The following is a 13615-nucleotide window of genomic DNA, read 5'->3' on the forward strand; positions in this document are numbered from 1 at the left end:
CTGAACCCGCCTATATATATATATATATATATATATATGATACACATATATAATTTAACATTCATATAAATATTTAATTAAAATATTAAAATATAATTTATAATTAAATTAATTGTTATATGATAATTTTAATAAAACGATAATTAAAAATAAGAAAAAGATATGATAGATGTAGGTGTATGGTAAGATTGGTAGATATATTAAAAACTAACGGTGTTATAACGGTGTAAGGGTGATTTTGTCCAATGCAAATGAATGTACAACAATTAAAGCAAAATGTATATATTTATTAGCATATAAAAAAGGGACAAAAATCAAGGACATAACTTGTATTGACACTTATTATGTTTTTAGATTTAGACTAGTAAATTATTGACCACCATTTTGTATATGTCTAATATTAAAATATTTATAAATAAAAAAATTAAATAGTAACGAAATTATAACGGCATTAGGATAATTTTGTTTAACAAAAATACAATAATGACAATTTTGTATAATAAAAATGAAGTGTGTAGTATTTAAACTACACCTTTACTAGTACACAAAAAGGGACAAAACCAAGAACATAACATGTAATAACACATGTCAAAAAGAAATTAATACAATTGATGTTTGACCACTTTATAAAAGAAGTTATATATGTCTTATGTAATCTTCTTGATAATTTACTGCCATATTAAAATTATCTTATGAAATCTTTAAGCCATTATAAAGTGGTATGGAAGATATCGTCCACTGCATGCTTTTGTAGTAATTAAGGAAATGTTATAATAAAGTCAATTTTTTCCTTACAAATATATCATCAAAACCTACCTACACTCTGTTCCCTCTTCTTCTCCTCCTCCTGCAAACCTTTCATTGATTTTCACAGTTCTGGGATGGAGCCCAAAGCCGTAGCTGTATGTGATTACATTACATACATCTTCTATTTGTGTGTTTTTCATATCCTTAATCATATTTTATTTTAGGTTTCATTCCAAGAAATTACATCCGTGTTTTTTTTTTTATTTTTTTCTAGGATTGTGTTTTGAAAGTGGATGTGCAATGTGATGAATGCAAAATGAAGTTGATGGAAGTGCTGAGTTCAATTTCTGGTAAAATATCACACTAAACTATAATACTATCTATCTATCAAACTTTTTACTTGTATGTATGTTCTCTAAACATGTCAGAAATCAAAGTAAAATACTTAAAATTAGTATTGTGAAGGAGTATATTCTGTTACCATTGATGCTGAACAAGGGATTGCAAAGGTAGCTGGTGAAGTGGAACCCAATGCTCTGTTAAGGGCACTTTCAAGATCAGGAAAACATGCCAAGCCTGTGCGAGTTACCTTCAGGGATCCACGAATGACTCACTATGCGTATAACAACTACGACAGATATGCATCTCCTCCTCCCTATACTCAGCAAGGATATGGCAATGGTTACAACAGCATTGAAGACTCGTATGCTAGGGAATTGCCTGAGCATGCTCTCCGCTATGATTACCCTGACACCAACTATTCTGGTGCTTATTGGCCCCCGACTCAGTACCTGCCATCAGTTGATGAGTATAATGATGCAGTTTCAACAAGTCTCTGCGCAATTATGTGATCTAGGGTAAGAAACAGTGTATACAGCTTAGACCTATTTTTACATGGTCAAGGATTCAAGGACAATAAAATTTAAGTATTCAGCTCATAAGTTGAATGCATAGTTAAATCCTCTATATGTATCTATCTGCTTTCTTGATTTAATTAATGCAGTTCTAGCTGTAGACAATTACATAATGTTTCATTCCCAAATTTCACAAGTATTTCAAGAAAATAAAACGATAGACTTTTCACAAATTTAAAAGAGATTTGAGAATGTAATTAGAAAATTCTGAAAACTACAATTACAATCGGTAAATCCAAGCACCTGATACTTATCCAGAAGAGAAGTGAAATTTGAGCGCCTCTTCCATCAACAGTATCTATGTTTGGGCGAGATGAGCAGATAATGGTTAGAGTGTTACACCACAAGTCTTGACTACACTTCACATGAACCAGAACATGTCAATTCAACCACCTCTATTTATGCTCGTCATCTTAGTCCCTAGTTCTACCCTTGGCTTGGGTGAAAGCCCCTTCGCTAACATCTCTTCATCATACTTGTGAGCCATATCGACCATACCCTTTTGCACCAAAGCATCAATTAAGGCATGGTAAGCAGATTCATCTGGACTCAACCCATGTTCTTGCATCTTTTTCCAAAAGCTTAAAACTGGTCGAAGAAAACCCCATCTACCAAACTTACTCATAAGCATCACATACGTATCCATCCGTGGTTGAACTCCTCTTTCAATCATCCTATCAAACAACTTGAGTATATCTCTCGGCTTTTCAAGACATCTAAAGAAGCAGTGGTAAGTAGAAACATTTGGTTCACAACCCTTCTTACACATCATACCCAGCACCTTGTATGCCTCCTTATACCTCATATTTTCACACAAAAACTTTAGAATCGTGTTAAAAGTCACCACACTGGGTGTACAACCCAATTCAATCATCTCTTGGAAAAGTTTAACTGCAACATCAACTCCATCTGAAATCCCAACAGCTCGAATGGCCGTATTATATGCCACCACATCCAACTTGATACCTTTCTTCTTCATTTCTTTGAACAACTTCACAGCTTTCCATGGCTTCCCACTCTTGCATTGCACATCCATATAAATGGAATACGAAAACAGATCTTTTTCCACACCCCTCCTATCCATTTCTTCCCAAAATTCCCTACACTTTCCCCACCAACTCATTTTATAAAACCCTCGAAGAATCATGTTATAAATTTTCAAATCCACACTAAAACATGAAAATCTCTCATTCACTATACCGTTCCCAAAACACAATTCTTGAGCCTCTATCACATGTTTATACTCGCACAAAGCATCAACCAAATTCGAGAATGAAACACTACCTTTTAAATTAAACTCCTCTAATTTATCAAACGCATCAATTGCTTCATTAACAAGGTGAGCTCTAACATAACGCACGAACATAATCCTAAACGTAGTATGATCAGGCTTGGAAGACAAGGAATTTCTCATTTTATAGATAAGATTCCAAGCTATACCGAACTCAAAAAACTTACCTAGAACATCAATGATCTGATTGTAGGTCTGGGTTGTATGTTCGAACCCGCATTGCAATTCCACCCAGTTGAAGAACTCCAACGCTTTTTTCCAGTCATTACTGTAGCAGGACAGAGTTTCCAAGACTAGTGTTGGATCAAAATCAATGGAATTTCGATGTGAAGTGGCCAATTGATCAGGTTTTGGTTTTGAACTCGGGGCGTCTTCATTAGGAGCTACAGATGGATTTATGGATTTCCGGTGAAAAGATTGATTTTTTACCGGGGAAGTGTGGTAGAGAATTAAAGCTTGGAGCTGAGAGCTAATCAGAGAAGTCGGAAAGAATGGAGAATTGCAAGAGGCGACGGAAGAAAACACTCTTTTCATGGCAACTGCACAAAAATGGTCGGCGGCGACGGAATCAGAGCCGGAAGAGATTGAGTGCCGGAGGCTCGCTTGATCGTTTAATAATAGATTGTAGAAAAAAAAATATGGGCCGTGTCGTGATATTTAACAGCCCATATGTAGTAGGGCCTACTTTCGATCAAAAGGTCAATATAGGCCCACTAAAAATATTCAATTCTTTTAAGTGACAAAAAAATACACAGCTATTATTCATGGATCGTTATGTTGTGGAATCGTGTCCACCTTGCAAGGTGAGTGCAATTCCAAACGATGCCGTTTTTATGTGGTTGAGTAACACAGTGTTGTTAGTGGCACCGTTATCCTCTATAATTTCTATAGTGTAGATTCATAATTTCGATACTGTAGATTCATAATTAATAAACTGTAAATTCATAATTTAAATACAGTAAATTCATAATTTCTATGCAGTAGATTCATAATTTATATACTGCGGATTCATAATATCTGTACTGTAGATTCATAATTTCTGTACTGTAAATTCATAATTTCTAAATTGTATAGTTATCAAATTATGACATATAGTTCTGTGATTTGTGAATACATAGTTCAAACAATTGGGAATATGAACATCACAAATTATGAACATATAACTCTATAATTATGAACATATACTTATAAAATTATGACATATAGCTCTATCACATATTCACAAACCTAATACTGTAGATTCATAATTTTTATACTTTAGATTCATAATTTAAATACAGTAGATTCATAATTTCTAAACTGTACAATTGCGAAGAGAGAAACGTCGTTAACGGCAAGTGAAAAACAATTTTTTTATAATTAGAACAGCGTTGTCTTCAACGAAAACGATGCCGTTGTGGAACTGTGCCCACCTTGCAAGGTGGGCACGGCTCCAGAGCATAATTTGCCATTATTCATACACTGGACAAAGACAAATTCTTCTGTGAATCATGAATACAATGTACATTTTTAATATATTAAAAATACATTATTTGTGTATTGAATGCATATTTAATAGTATATAAAATAATGTATTTTTAAACTTTTAGTACTGATGTACTTTCAAATAATATATTTTTTATTTATGGTTCACATATTTTCATAGTCCATAGAATAATGATTTTTGAACAAACTCACTTTTGTAACCCTAATCAATAAAAGATCACAAAAAAAAAAAAAAATCAATCTAAATTACTTAAAAGTAGTTATACAATGGAACGGGGATCTACATTGCAAGGTAGATCCTAATCCGGGGATCTACCTTGCAAGGTAGATCCTAATCCAAAATACATAATTTACATACTAAATGTTGACAATTTGAATTATGAACATTCAATATATAAATTGTGTATTTTTGTATTTGAGTTCACCTTGCAAGGTGGATCCAGATCCATAGAATAATTTGCCACTCGGACAGACTCAAATCTAAAAGCCCAAAAAGGCCCACTAAAATATCATATTTTTTTTTATAGATATTTTGTCTCCCTTCTTGTACGTACTTATCAAATACAGATCTCTCGAATTTAGAAGAAACGTACGGTGAAGTGTTTCCTCAATCATCAAGAGGCTCATTCCTTGCTACACAGATTATTTCCAGGTAGAATCAGACGTTTCCTTTTCTTTTTCATTTTTCGATCCTATTTTTCAACTATTATGTAATGTTCTTGCTGTTCGATTCATTTTTGACTGGTTGTTCATTTGGTGTTATAAATTTGATTCTTTGATCGAAACTTTTTCTTACATATCTACACTCAAACCTGTATGAATCTGTTTAATTTGTTTGTTGAATTGGTTGGATTTTTTTTTTGGTTGGGTTCCTCTGTGCTGTTCTCATTCTTAAAAATGAGAATTTTTAGATAATACTCCGTATCAATGTAATTTCTGATTTTGTGCTTGTTTTTGAATTCCTCAAGCATCAAATGTTGGTGGGCATTCGGATTTATGGAGGGAAAATATTATTTGAGGTTAAAATTTTGATTCCGGAAGTTAGTATTTGTAGAAGTTTCCATTGTAGACTGAACTCTGAAGAGAATTGAAGAAGTAGAGTCTAGATGGATGATTTGCCTGATGAACTGGTTGGCGAGGTATTGAGCAAGATGATGAGAATTGGGGATAAAAATTCGGTATCCCTAACTTGTAAACGCCTACATAAATTGGATAATGCTCAGCGGAAATCTATACGGCTTGGTTGTGGATTGGTCCCTGTGCATGATGCCTTGGTTGCCCTTTGCCACAGATTTTCCAACTTGGAGACGGTGGAAATTGTGTACTCTGGTTGGATGTCCAAATTGGGTAAGCAATTGGATGATGGAGGGCTTCTCATTCTCTCTAGTAGCTGCCCGTCCTTAAGAAATCTCACCTTAAGTTACTGTACTTTCGTCACTGATGCTGGTCTAGGACACCTCGCTTCATGCTCGAAACTTGCATCATTGAAGTTGAATTTTACCCCCAGAATAACTGGTTGTGGCATATTATCTCTTGTCGTGGGATGCAAGAATCTGGTTATGCTACACCTGATTCGGTGTCTTAATGTTAGTAGTGTCGAGTGGCTGGAGTATCTTGGCAAACTGGGAAAGATCCAGGACCTCTGCATTAAGAATTGCCGGGCAATTGGAGAAGGCGATTTGATTAAGCTAGGGCCGGGTTGGAAAAATTTAAAGAGACTGCAGTTTGAAGTCGATGCTAACTATCGGTATATGAAAGTTCATGATCCTTTAGCCGTGGACCGGTGGCAAAAGCAATGGATCCCCTGTGATAGCATGATAGAATTAAGCTTGGTTAATTGTATCATCAGCCCTGGACGAGGGCTCGCCTGCCTTTTGGGGAACTGTAAGAATTTAGAGAGGATCCATTTGGACATGTGCTTGGGGGTGAGGGACAGCGATATTATGTGTTTGGCCCATAAATCAAGGAAACTGCGGTCTATATCTCTCCGCGTCCCCTTAGATTTCTCGCTACCTCTTCTGGTGAACAATCCGCTGAGACTAACAGACGATAGTCTCCGGGCAGTGGCTCAAAAATGCTCTCATCTTGAATCAGTCAAGCTATCTTTCTCCGATGGAGAGTTCCCCTCATTTTCATCGTTTTCGCTGGATGGAATTCTCAAGCTGATACAGATGTGTCCTATAAGGGAACTCGCCCTTGATCACGCATATTCTTTTAACGACACTGGAATGGAAGTGCTATCTACCGCACAACATCTTCGAATTCTAGAGCTTGTAAGGTGCCAAGAGATCACAGACGAGGGCTTGCAGCTTGTAGCCCAAATCCCCCGTTTGTGCATCCTACGTCTCAGCAAGTGCTTAGGAGTCACCGACGAAGGACTAAAGCCTCTCATCGGATCACAAAAGCTCCAAGTGTTGATCGTGGAAGACTGCCCGCAAATATCAGAGAGGGGAACTCAAAGGGCTGCAAAATCAGTTACCTTCAAGCAAGACCTGTCTTGGATGTTTTGAGCAATTGTAAATGGTATGTTTTGAATCCTTTCAATCTCCAAATTTATTGTTCTGTGTGTAAAATGAAGCAATAAGTCTTGTAGTATAGTCTTTACCTACATTGTTATCTATGATGTTTCATTCCCATTTGTTCAAACTTTGAAGTGTTTTGTGTTAGCAGGGCATAGGAAAACAATAATGTATGTTACCAGTACAACATAAGTTATTACTTTTGTTTATAATTTTTTGTGCTTTTGGTCCCACAATTATGGTGTCACTATCAACTTTGATCCACGACTTTCAAAACTTGTAGAATTGGTCCACGACTATTACTTTCTTAGCGAATTTGATCCTTCTGATGCATTCTCCATTCTCCGTTTAACTGGAAATTTTTTTTCCTCTTTTTCAGTGTGGATAATATTGTCTTTTCCATCTCACTTTAGTTGTAGAATTGGTCCACGACTATTACTTTCTTAGCGAATTTGATCCTTTTGATGCATTCCCCATTTTAACTAGAAATTTTTTTTCCTCTTTTTCAGTGTGGATAATATTGTCTTTTCCATCTCACTTTAGTTGTATAATTGGTCCACGCCTATTTTTCTTCCTACTCATTATTCTTTCAACACTTCCTACCTTCATTCTTTATTAGTAAAATTCCTCATCATTTCAAGCAAAAATAATAATTATTACGGAGTATTTTTTTGACTAAAATGAAATTTCTCTCTCTCTCTCTTTCAAGCAAAAATAATAATTATTACGGAGTATTTTTTTGACTAAAATGAAATTTCTCTCTCTCTCTCTCTCTCTCTCACATACCAACACAAGTCTAACTATATCACAAAAATTATTTTTTTAACACTTTTTACTTCTTCCCGTGCCTTATGATAGAGGTTCTTTAAACTTATGATTAATCTAGCATAAGATAAGAAACCTAATGTAAATAAAAGAAAAAAACTAATTTATTACAAATATACATAAACTATTGTCTTGTTTGCAAGGGTCGGAGCCATAAATATAATTGACAGGGGGCGAAATTTTAAAGCACTTTAAAAATGCTATAAAAATATAAATACGTTATAAACCAGTCATCTCTAATTTCTATACTGTAGATCCATAATTTTTATACTGTAGATTTATAAAATTTATACTTTCCAATTGTTGAATTCTGTTTTCACAAATCAGAGAACTATATGTTCATAATTGATAACTATACAGTTCAGAAATTATGAATTTATAGTACAGAAATTATGAATCTACAGTACAGAGAAATTATGAATCTACCGTACATATATTATGATATAGAAATTATGAATTTACTGTATAGAAATTATGAATGTAAAGTATAAATTTTATGAATCTACAGTATAGAAATTATGGATATAGAATTGTGAAGGTGGGCACGTGCTCACAGCATAGCGTTCCGGTCACATTTGTGTGAGACGTCTCATGGATCATTATTTGTAAGACGGGTCGGGTCGGATTGAATCAACATGCAAATGTCTTACTTATATGCGCAAATGTCATACGTATATGCTCAAATATAATACTAATCAGGATTTTTTTTTTTTTTTTACTTATAAGAAAAAATGTAATACTTTTGCATTTAATATAAAAGTATATATTTTCCATCAAAAATATTACATTTTCCATAATAAGTAATGTTGGCAAGCGCCCCTTATAAGGGAAAATATAATACTTTTGAGGAGAAATATAATATTTTTAACTCAAAATTTAAAGTATTACATTTACCTTTATAAGTAACAATTTTTTTTTTTAATTTCCGATTAGTATTACATTTGAGTATATAAATATGACATTTGCGTGTATAAGTATTATATTTTCATCTTATCTCGACCCGTCTCACGATGAGACGGTCTCACACAAGTGTTTAACTTAAAAAAAATATTTGACACGACTAAATTACAAAATATATTTTATGTCAATTAATAAATCCACTTAAATAATTATTATCACATATAACATATTATAAATCACACAAATTAATGCAGATTATACGTATTAATGCGTAACAAACTATAAATCTCACAAATTAACACATATAGCTATTATATATATATATATATATATATATATACTACAAGAAAGACAACTTTTAGTTACAAAAAATTAGTGACGGGTAGAAAAATTCCTCACTAAATGTATTATTTACATAGTTTTTGTGAGGGTTAAAAATTACTCTAGCTAAAAGTGTATGATTTAGTGACGAAATTTTAATTTTATATTTATTTTAAAAATATACTCTCACTGCTGATAAATAAGATGCTGTTACTCTCACTATTGGTATATTTCACTAAAATTTAATTTCCACCAAAACTTTGTTTTTGGGCGCCCTTTTGCATAAAATTAAACAAAAGAGATTCGCAGCTGCTGGCTCCCTCATCCTCTGTCGTCTCCAAGATGCGATTGTGAGTACTTCACTCATCTTCATTGTCATTTTCATTCATCTTCATTTTTCTACCTTAATTCATGACTTCCTCATGGGCTCCTTTGCGACTATGAACTACCGCAGCCACGCCCCGCTAATCTTCTCTGCTCATCCGGTCATCCCAGCTTCTCAGCGACTCAAACATCTTGGATTTTTACGGAGCACCGTTCGACCGTCGTCCAGTCATCCAGCACTCTGCGTCTCCAGCAAATCGGCAACAACTCGCAAATGTTCAGGTTTTAACGAATTTTAACATTATTCTTTGACCCTAATCTTATCTTATCTTACTCTATATAATAGCAAAATGTTTTTTGCCAATCAATTTCCCGCCTAAATGAAATTGCATCATTTTAAGGTATTAAAATACCAATTAAATGAAATTGCATCATTTTAAGGTATATAATGCATCATACTTATCTATTTTCAATACATGTTAATCTACAATTATTGTTATTTAATGATGAAGCAGGTAATACATTCCAGTATTTTTAAGTTAACATTTTATTATATAAATTAATTTATTGTTTACTGGAAAAAAAATAGAGTATCCAATTTTAAAAAATAAGATTAACCTCTTTTTTTATTCTTACAATTTTGTTGATCGACAACAATTTAATTGTTCATTCTAATATAGTTTTGAGAGGGAAATTTTTTGTTGAAAAAGTTACTAAATCAGTTACTAAATTGAAAAAATGTTTTTAAAAATTGAAATCAGTTGCATGAACAATAATATTGGAGAGACGAATAAGTTTAAACAAATAATTATTGAACTGATATTAAGTAATTAGAAAATATGATTTATTTCTTAATTTCGTTTTAAACAATAAGTTTTACCTGAAGATGATACTGTATTTATTAGTTTGTTTTAGATTTGCTTCAGTCACCCGATTTTTCAGATCGGCATTTGGGGAAGAAAGCAATTCCACAACGGCCAAAAGCTACGATCAGATTATCTGAAAAGTTTTTTAGCAGTGGATTACTGGGACGTGCGACGATTTAAAATCGAGTGTGTCAAGACGCCGGAAACAAAGAAGGTTCGCGTAAGTCAATGAACATTTTAGAGAGAATGACGAACGGAACAGAGTAGACGGAAGCGCAATTGTCAAAAAATATGGATTAGGGTTTGGTAATGAGGTTTTATAATTGGGTTAATGGGCTTGGGTATTGGGCTGAAATGCAACGTAACTGGGTTATATTGATAGATAATTAAATGTTTATTGGGCTTAGAATTACAGGTTTTATTTTTTCTTTCATGTCATGAAATATTTCATATTTAGTTTAGGTTTATATATGTTGTACGTATATAATTATTATTATTAAGCAATGTTTAAGAAAAGATTTTCGTAGTTAGTTCCAATGTATGATGATGATACTGTATTTTTTATTTATATATTGTCAAGTATATGTACTATAGGCTTTAATTGCAAATCATATTAATAAATGTTTTTATATATAAGAAAATTTAATTTCATAATTTTTTTATTGTATATTGTTTGATTTTCTAATTTAAATTTTTTTTTTATAAAAATGTGTGTGTGTGTGTGTATATATATAAAATTATTTTAATGTACACTTTTTAAATCTCATGTGGTATGTTATAACACAATTCTTTATAATATATGCTAACAATATGTGATGTTCGATATAAAAACCAATTTAGTATTGTTAAAGAAAATTACTTTTCAGAATAAGTTTTAATTTCATGATTAATATTTTATTTTATTGTTTTTAAAATATTATTAATATTAAAGTTATTTAAATTTTATGTCGTGCATTGCACGGGGCAAAAACTAGTTCCATAAATGATAAATCCCTAATTCGCTATATTTTCAATCTTCAACATTTTTAATGTATTCTTTGTATATTGTTCATATATTTGAATATGTGATGTATATTTTCCCAATTTTTATCAGTTTCTGTATAATCTTTGAATATTCATTATATATACTCAATTTTGGCCCTGTACGTTGTATTCATTGTTAATCTAAATTTTAGTATTCTAGTAGCCTAAATTTCCTAATGTTGATTTAATGTCTAAATTACCTAAATTGATTAATGATATGAATATATACTTTTTGGTTCATTATATGTTGATTTGCTGCTTGTGTGGCCAATGAAAATTTTGGTTTACTTTGCCTTGTTTTAGTAATCATTTACAAAATTATGAAGAATTTTTATTCTAAATGTGTAGCTACTATTGTGATTTTTTATTTTTTTGTTTTGTTTTGTTTTTTTTTTTTGTTTTTTTGTTTTTTTATAGATTGTTGTTTCTCTATTTTTCGGTAAGCATTTCAATAGCTTTTGATGATTATGGTTTTGTGATCATGTGATTGAATGTATTGTGTGAAACTAGAAAGAAAAAAGAAATACTTGCTTCGACACCGGCAGTGAGGACTTCAACAGCAGGTTAGTCTTCTTCTTTTTTCTTTTTTTTTTTTTTTTCATTCATAATGATGGTTTTCCTGTTCTTTGCTTGCATTATCTATTTATCTTGTGAATTTTAAGGCTAAAAGTGATAGACTGATAGCTTAGCTTGCTTTATGGGTTAGGCACTTAGGCATGCATTTGCGGTGGCGGTGAGATAATAAACAGTACAGTAATGACGGATGGACGGGAAAAAGAAAGCAAAAAACGGGTTTGGATTGTTACTTCTTAGTTGGGCACAAGCTTTGGGTGACTCTTCACTAGCTGATCATACTGACTATCAACCATAAATTTTTAATGGTTGTGATTTGAGATTATGCATAAAGATTTTTTGTCATGCTACTTTGATCTTTTTATGGATAATGGATAATGGATAAGTAATGTAGGCAGTTTACATAGAGGCAATTGTGTGGAAGAGTATCAGCATTGCAAATACTAACTAAACTTGTGTATGTGCTTTAATACTTTAATTTCATAATTGAAATGTGTTATCCCACAACACAGATTGCTGAAGTCCACCACTGGAAACATGGAAAGAAAAGCTCTTTAGTTTTCTGGCTTCAGCAAGCTCGTGATGAAGTTCGTTTAAACAGAATTGCGAAGCAATTATTTGATGTAAAGTGCTAGTTCTTTTTTTTATTATTATTTTTTAATTACTTTTTTACTAAATATTTTCTGAACTGCAGTCTCCCTTTTGTATGAAAGCTAAAAAAGGGTTATTTTGGCCTTATAGAAATGAGGATGAAAGGGATCTGCAGCTCTCTGTAAATTGTCTTTTATTTTTATGTCTGATTTTTTGAAGAGAAACTGGTTCTTCTTCACCAAGCTAAGTTCAATCACAATTAAGGTTTCGAGTTTGCTTTATTGTACTCCGGCAAGGCTTGTCTTGTAATTAATCTATACTTCAAGTTGTAGTATTTCCATTTTCTGTTTTTTGTCCTTCTGATTGTCCTTCTAATTAATCAAAATCTAACTGTTCTCTTTCCATTTTGTTTCTTGTTTGCAGGAAGAACGTAGATTAGATATGTTTGCCTCTTTGTGGTGGTACAGCAGCAGCGCAAAATTGTAAGTTTTCTTGTATTTTTGTTGGTCTTAAAGCACTGCTATTTCCAAGTTTTGTTGTGTTAACAGTGGACTTCACATTCATGTTCCTATTGTCTAAATCTTGATGTGTTCCTATTTGTACTAACAATTTAAAGCTATATGACTAATGACATTGTTGAAGTGAATAAAGAGAAATAAAATGTTACGAAATAATTTAGTAAAATGTCGCACACCAAAGAAAATTAACTTACTGCATTTTGATAATTCTGATATGATTCCTCCATCCTTTGAGCTTATGCTGAACTATTTACCTGGCCTCATTGGCCTTCCAAATATCCATCTTCAATGTTTTATTAGTGAATTTGGTTTTCTTGTACCTTAATGTATAAAAAGAACATATGTATACTTCCAAACCTGATGTTTTTTAGATTTAAGTGATATTGCTTCTCAAGTTCAACACTATTGTTTTATTTCTTTCAGTTTCTCTTGTTTGGTTGTGCTTTTATGACTTGGCCACAACCTTCTCAAGTTAAATTCCTTGAATTGTAGTACAGAATATTATTGAGGCATATTTATTAAATCTGTGCTAATGAACCAAAATGGAAGTGGAGAAATGGTTGACTTTCCAGGTGTCATCATTTGATGTTTGGCCATCAACAGACAGGGGCTTGTGATTTCGAAGCTGAAAGTGAGATGATAAGCAGGGGTTTGACTATTTGAGCACACCACTATTTTTTGCAAGACTTAGGCAAAATTAGTTCAAATGCAAAAGACT

The 13615-nt window shown here is 32.6% G+C and overlaps 2 protein-coding genes across 4 annotated transcripts; one reads left to right on the forward strand and one right to left on the reverse strand.

Annotated features, from left to right (window-relative positions):
- Positions 1-713: 713 nt before the first annotated feature.
- LOC109190141 (pentatricopeptide repeat-containing protein At1g80550, mitochondrial) lies at positions 714-3556 on the reverse strand. Of its 3 annotated transcripts, none has more exons than XM_019340670.1 (3): positions 1905-3556; positions 1229-1582; positions 714-900 (listed from the first exon to the last, which is right to left on the reverse strand). In XM_019340670.1, exon 1 carries the CDS (start codon positions 3484-3486, stop codon positions 2047-2049), a length of 1440 nt encoding a protein of 479 aa, XP_019196215.1. In that variant the 5' UTR covers positions 3487-3556; the 3' UTR covers positions 714-900; positions 1229-1582; positions 1905-2046. The 3 variants fall into 3 exon arrangements, with proteins under 3 accessions (XP_019196215.1, XP_019196156.1, XP_019196289.1); XM_019340611.1 differs by lacking the exon at positions 714-900 and having other exon boundaries at positions 1070-1582; positions 1905-1967; positions 2055-3556; XM_019340744.1 differs by lacking the exon at positions 714-900 and having other exon boundaries at positions 1070-1538.
- A 1425-nt stretch (positions 3557-4981) lies between these two features.
- Positions 4982-7168, forward strand: LOC109190322 (F-box/LRR-repeat protein 14). The gene is made up of 2 exons (XM_019340815.1): positions 4982-5089; positions 5406-7168. The coding sequence occupies exon 2, from the start codon at positions 5544-5546 to the stop codon at positions 6945-6947; it is 1404 nt and encodes a 467-aa protein (XP_019196360.1). The 5' UTR covers positions 4982-5089; positions 5406-5543; the 3' UTR covers positions 6948-7168.
- The last annotated feature ends 6447 nt before the right edge of the window (positions 7169-13615 follow it).

This window comes from Ipomoea nil, unplaced genomic scaffold (genome assembly GCF_001879475.1).
Source record: "Ipomoea nil cultivar Tokyo-kokei standard unplaced genomic scaffold, Asagao_1.1 scaffold0114, whole genome shotgun sequence".
NCBI classification, from domain to species: Eukaryota; Viridiplantae; Streptophyta; class Magnoliopsida; order Solanales; family Convolvulaceae; genus Ipomoea; species Ipomoea nil.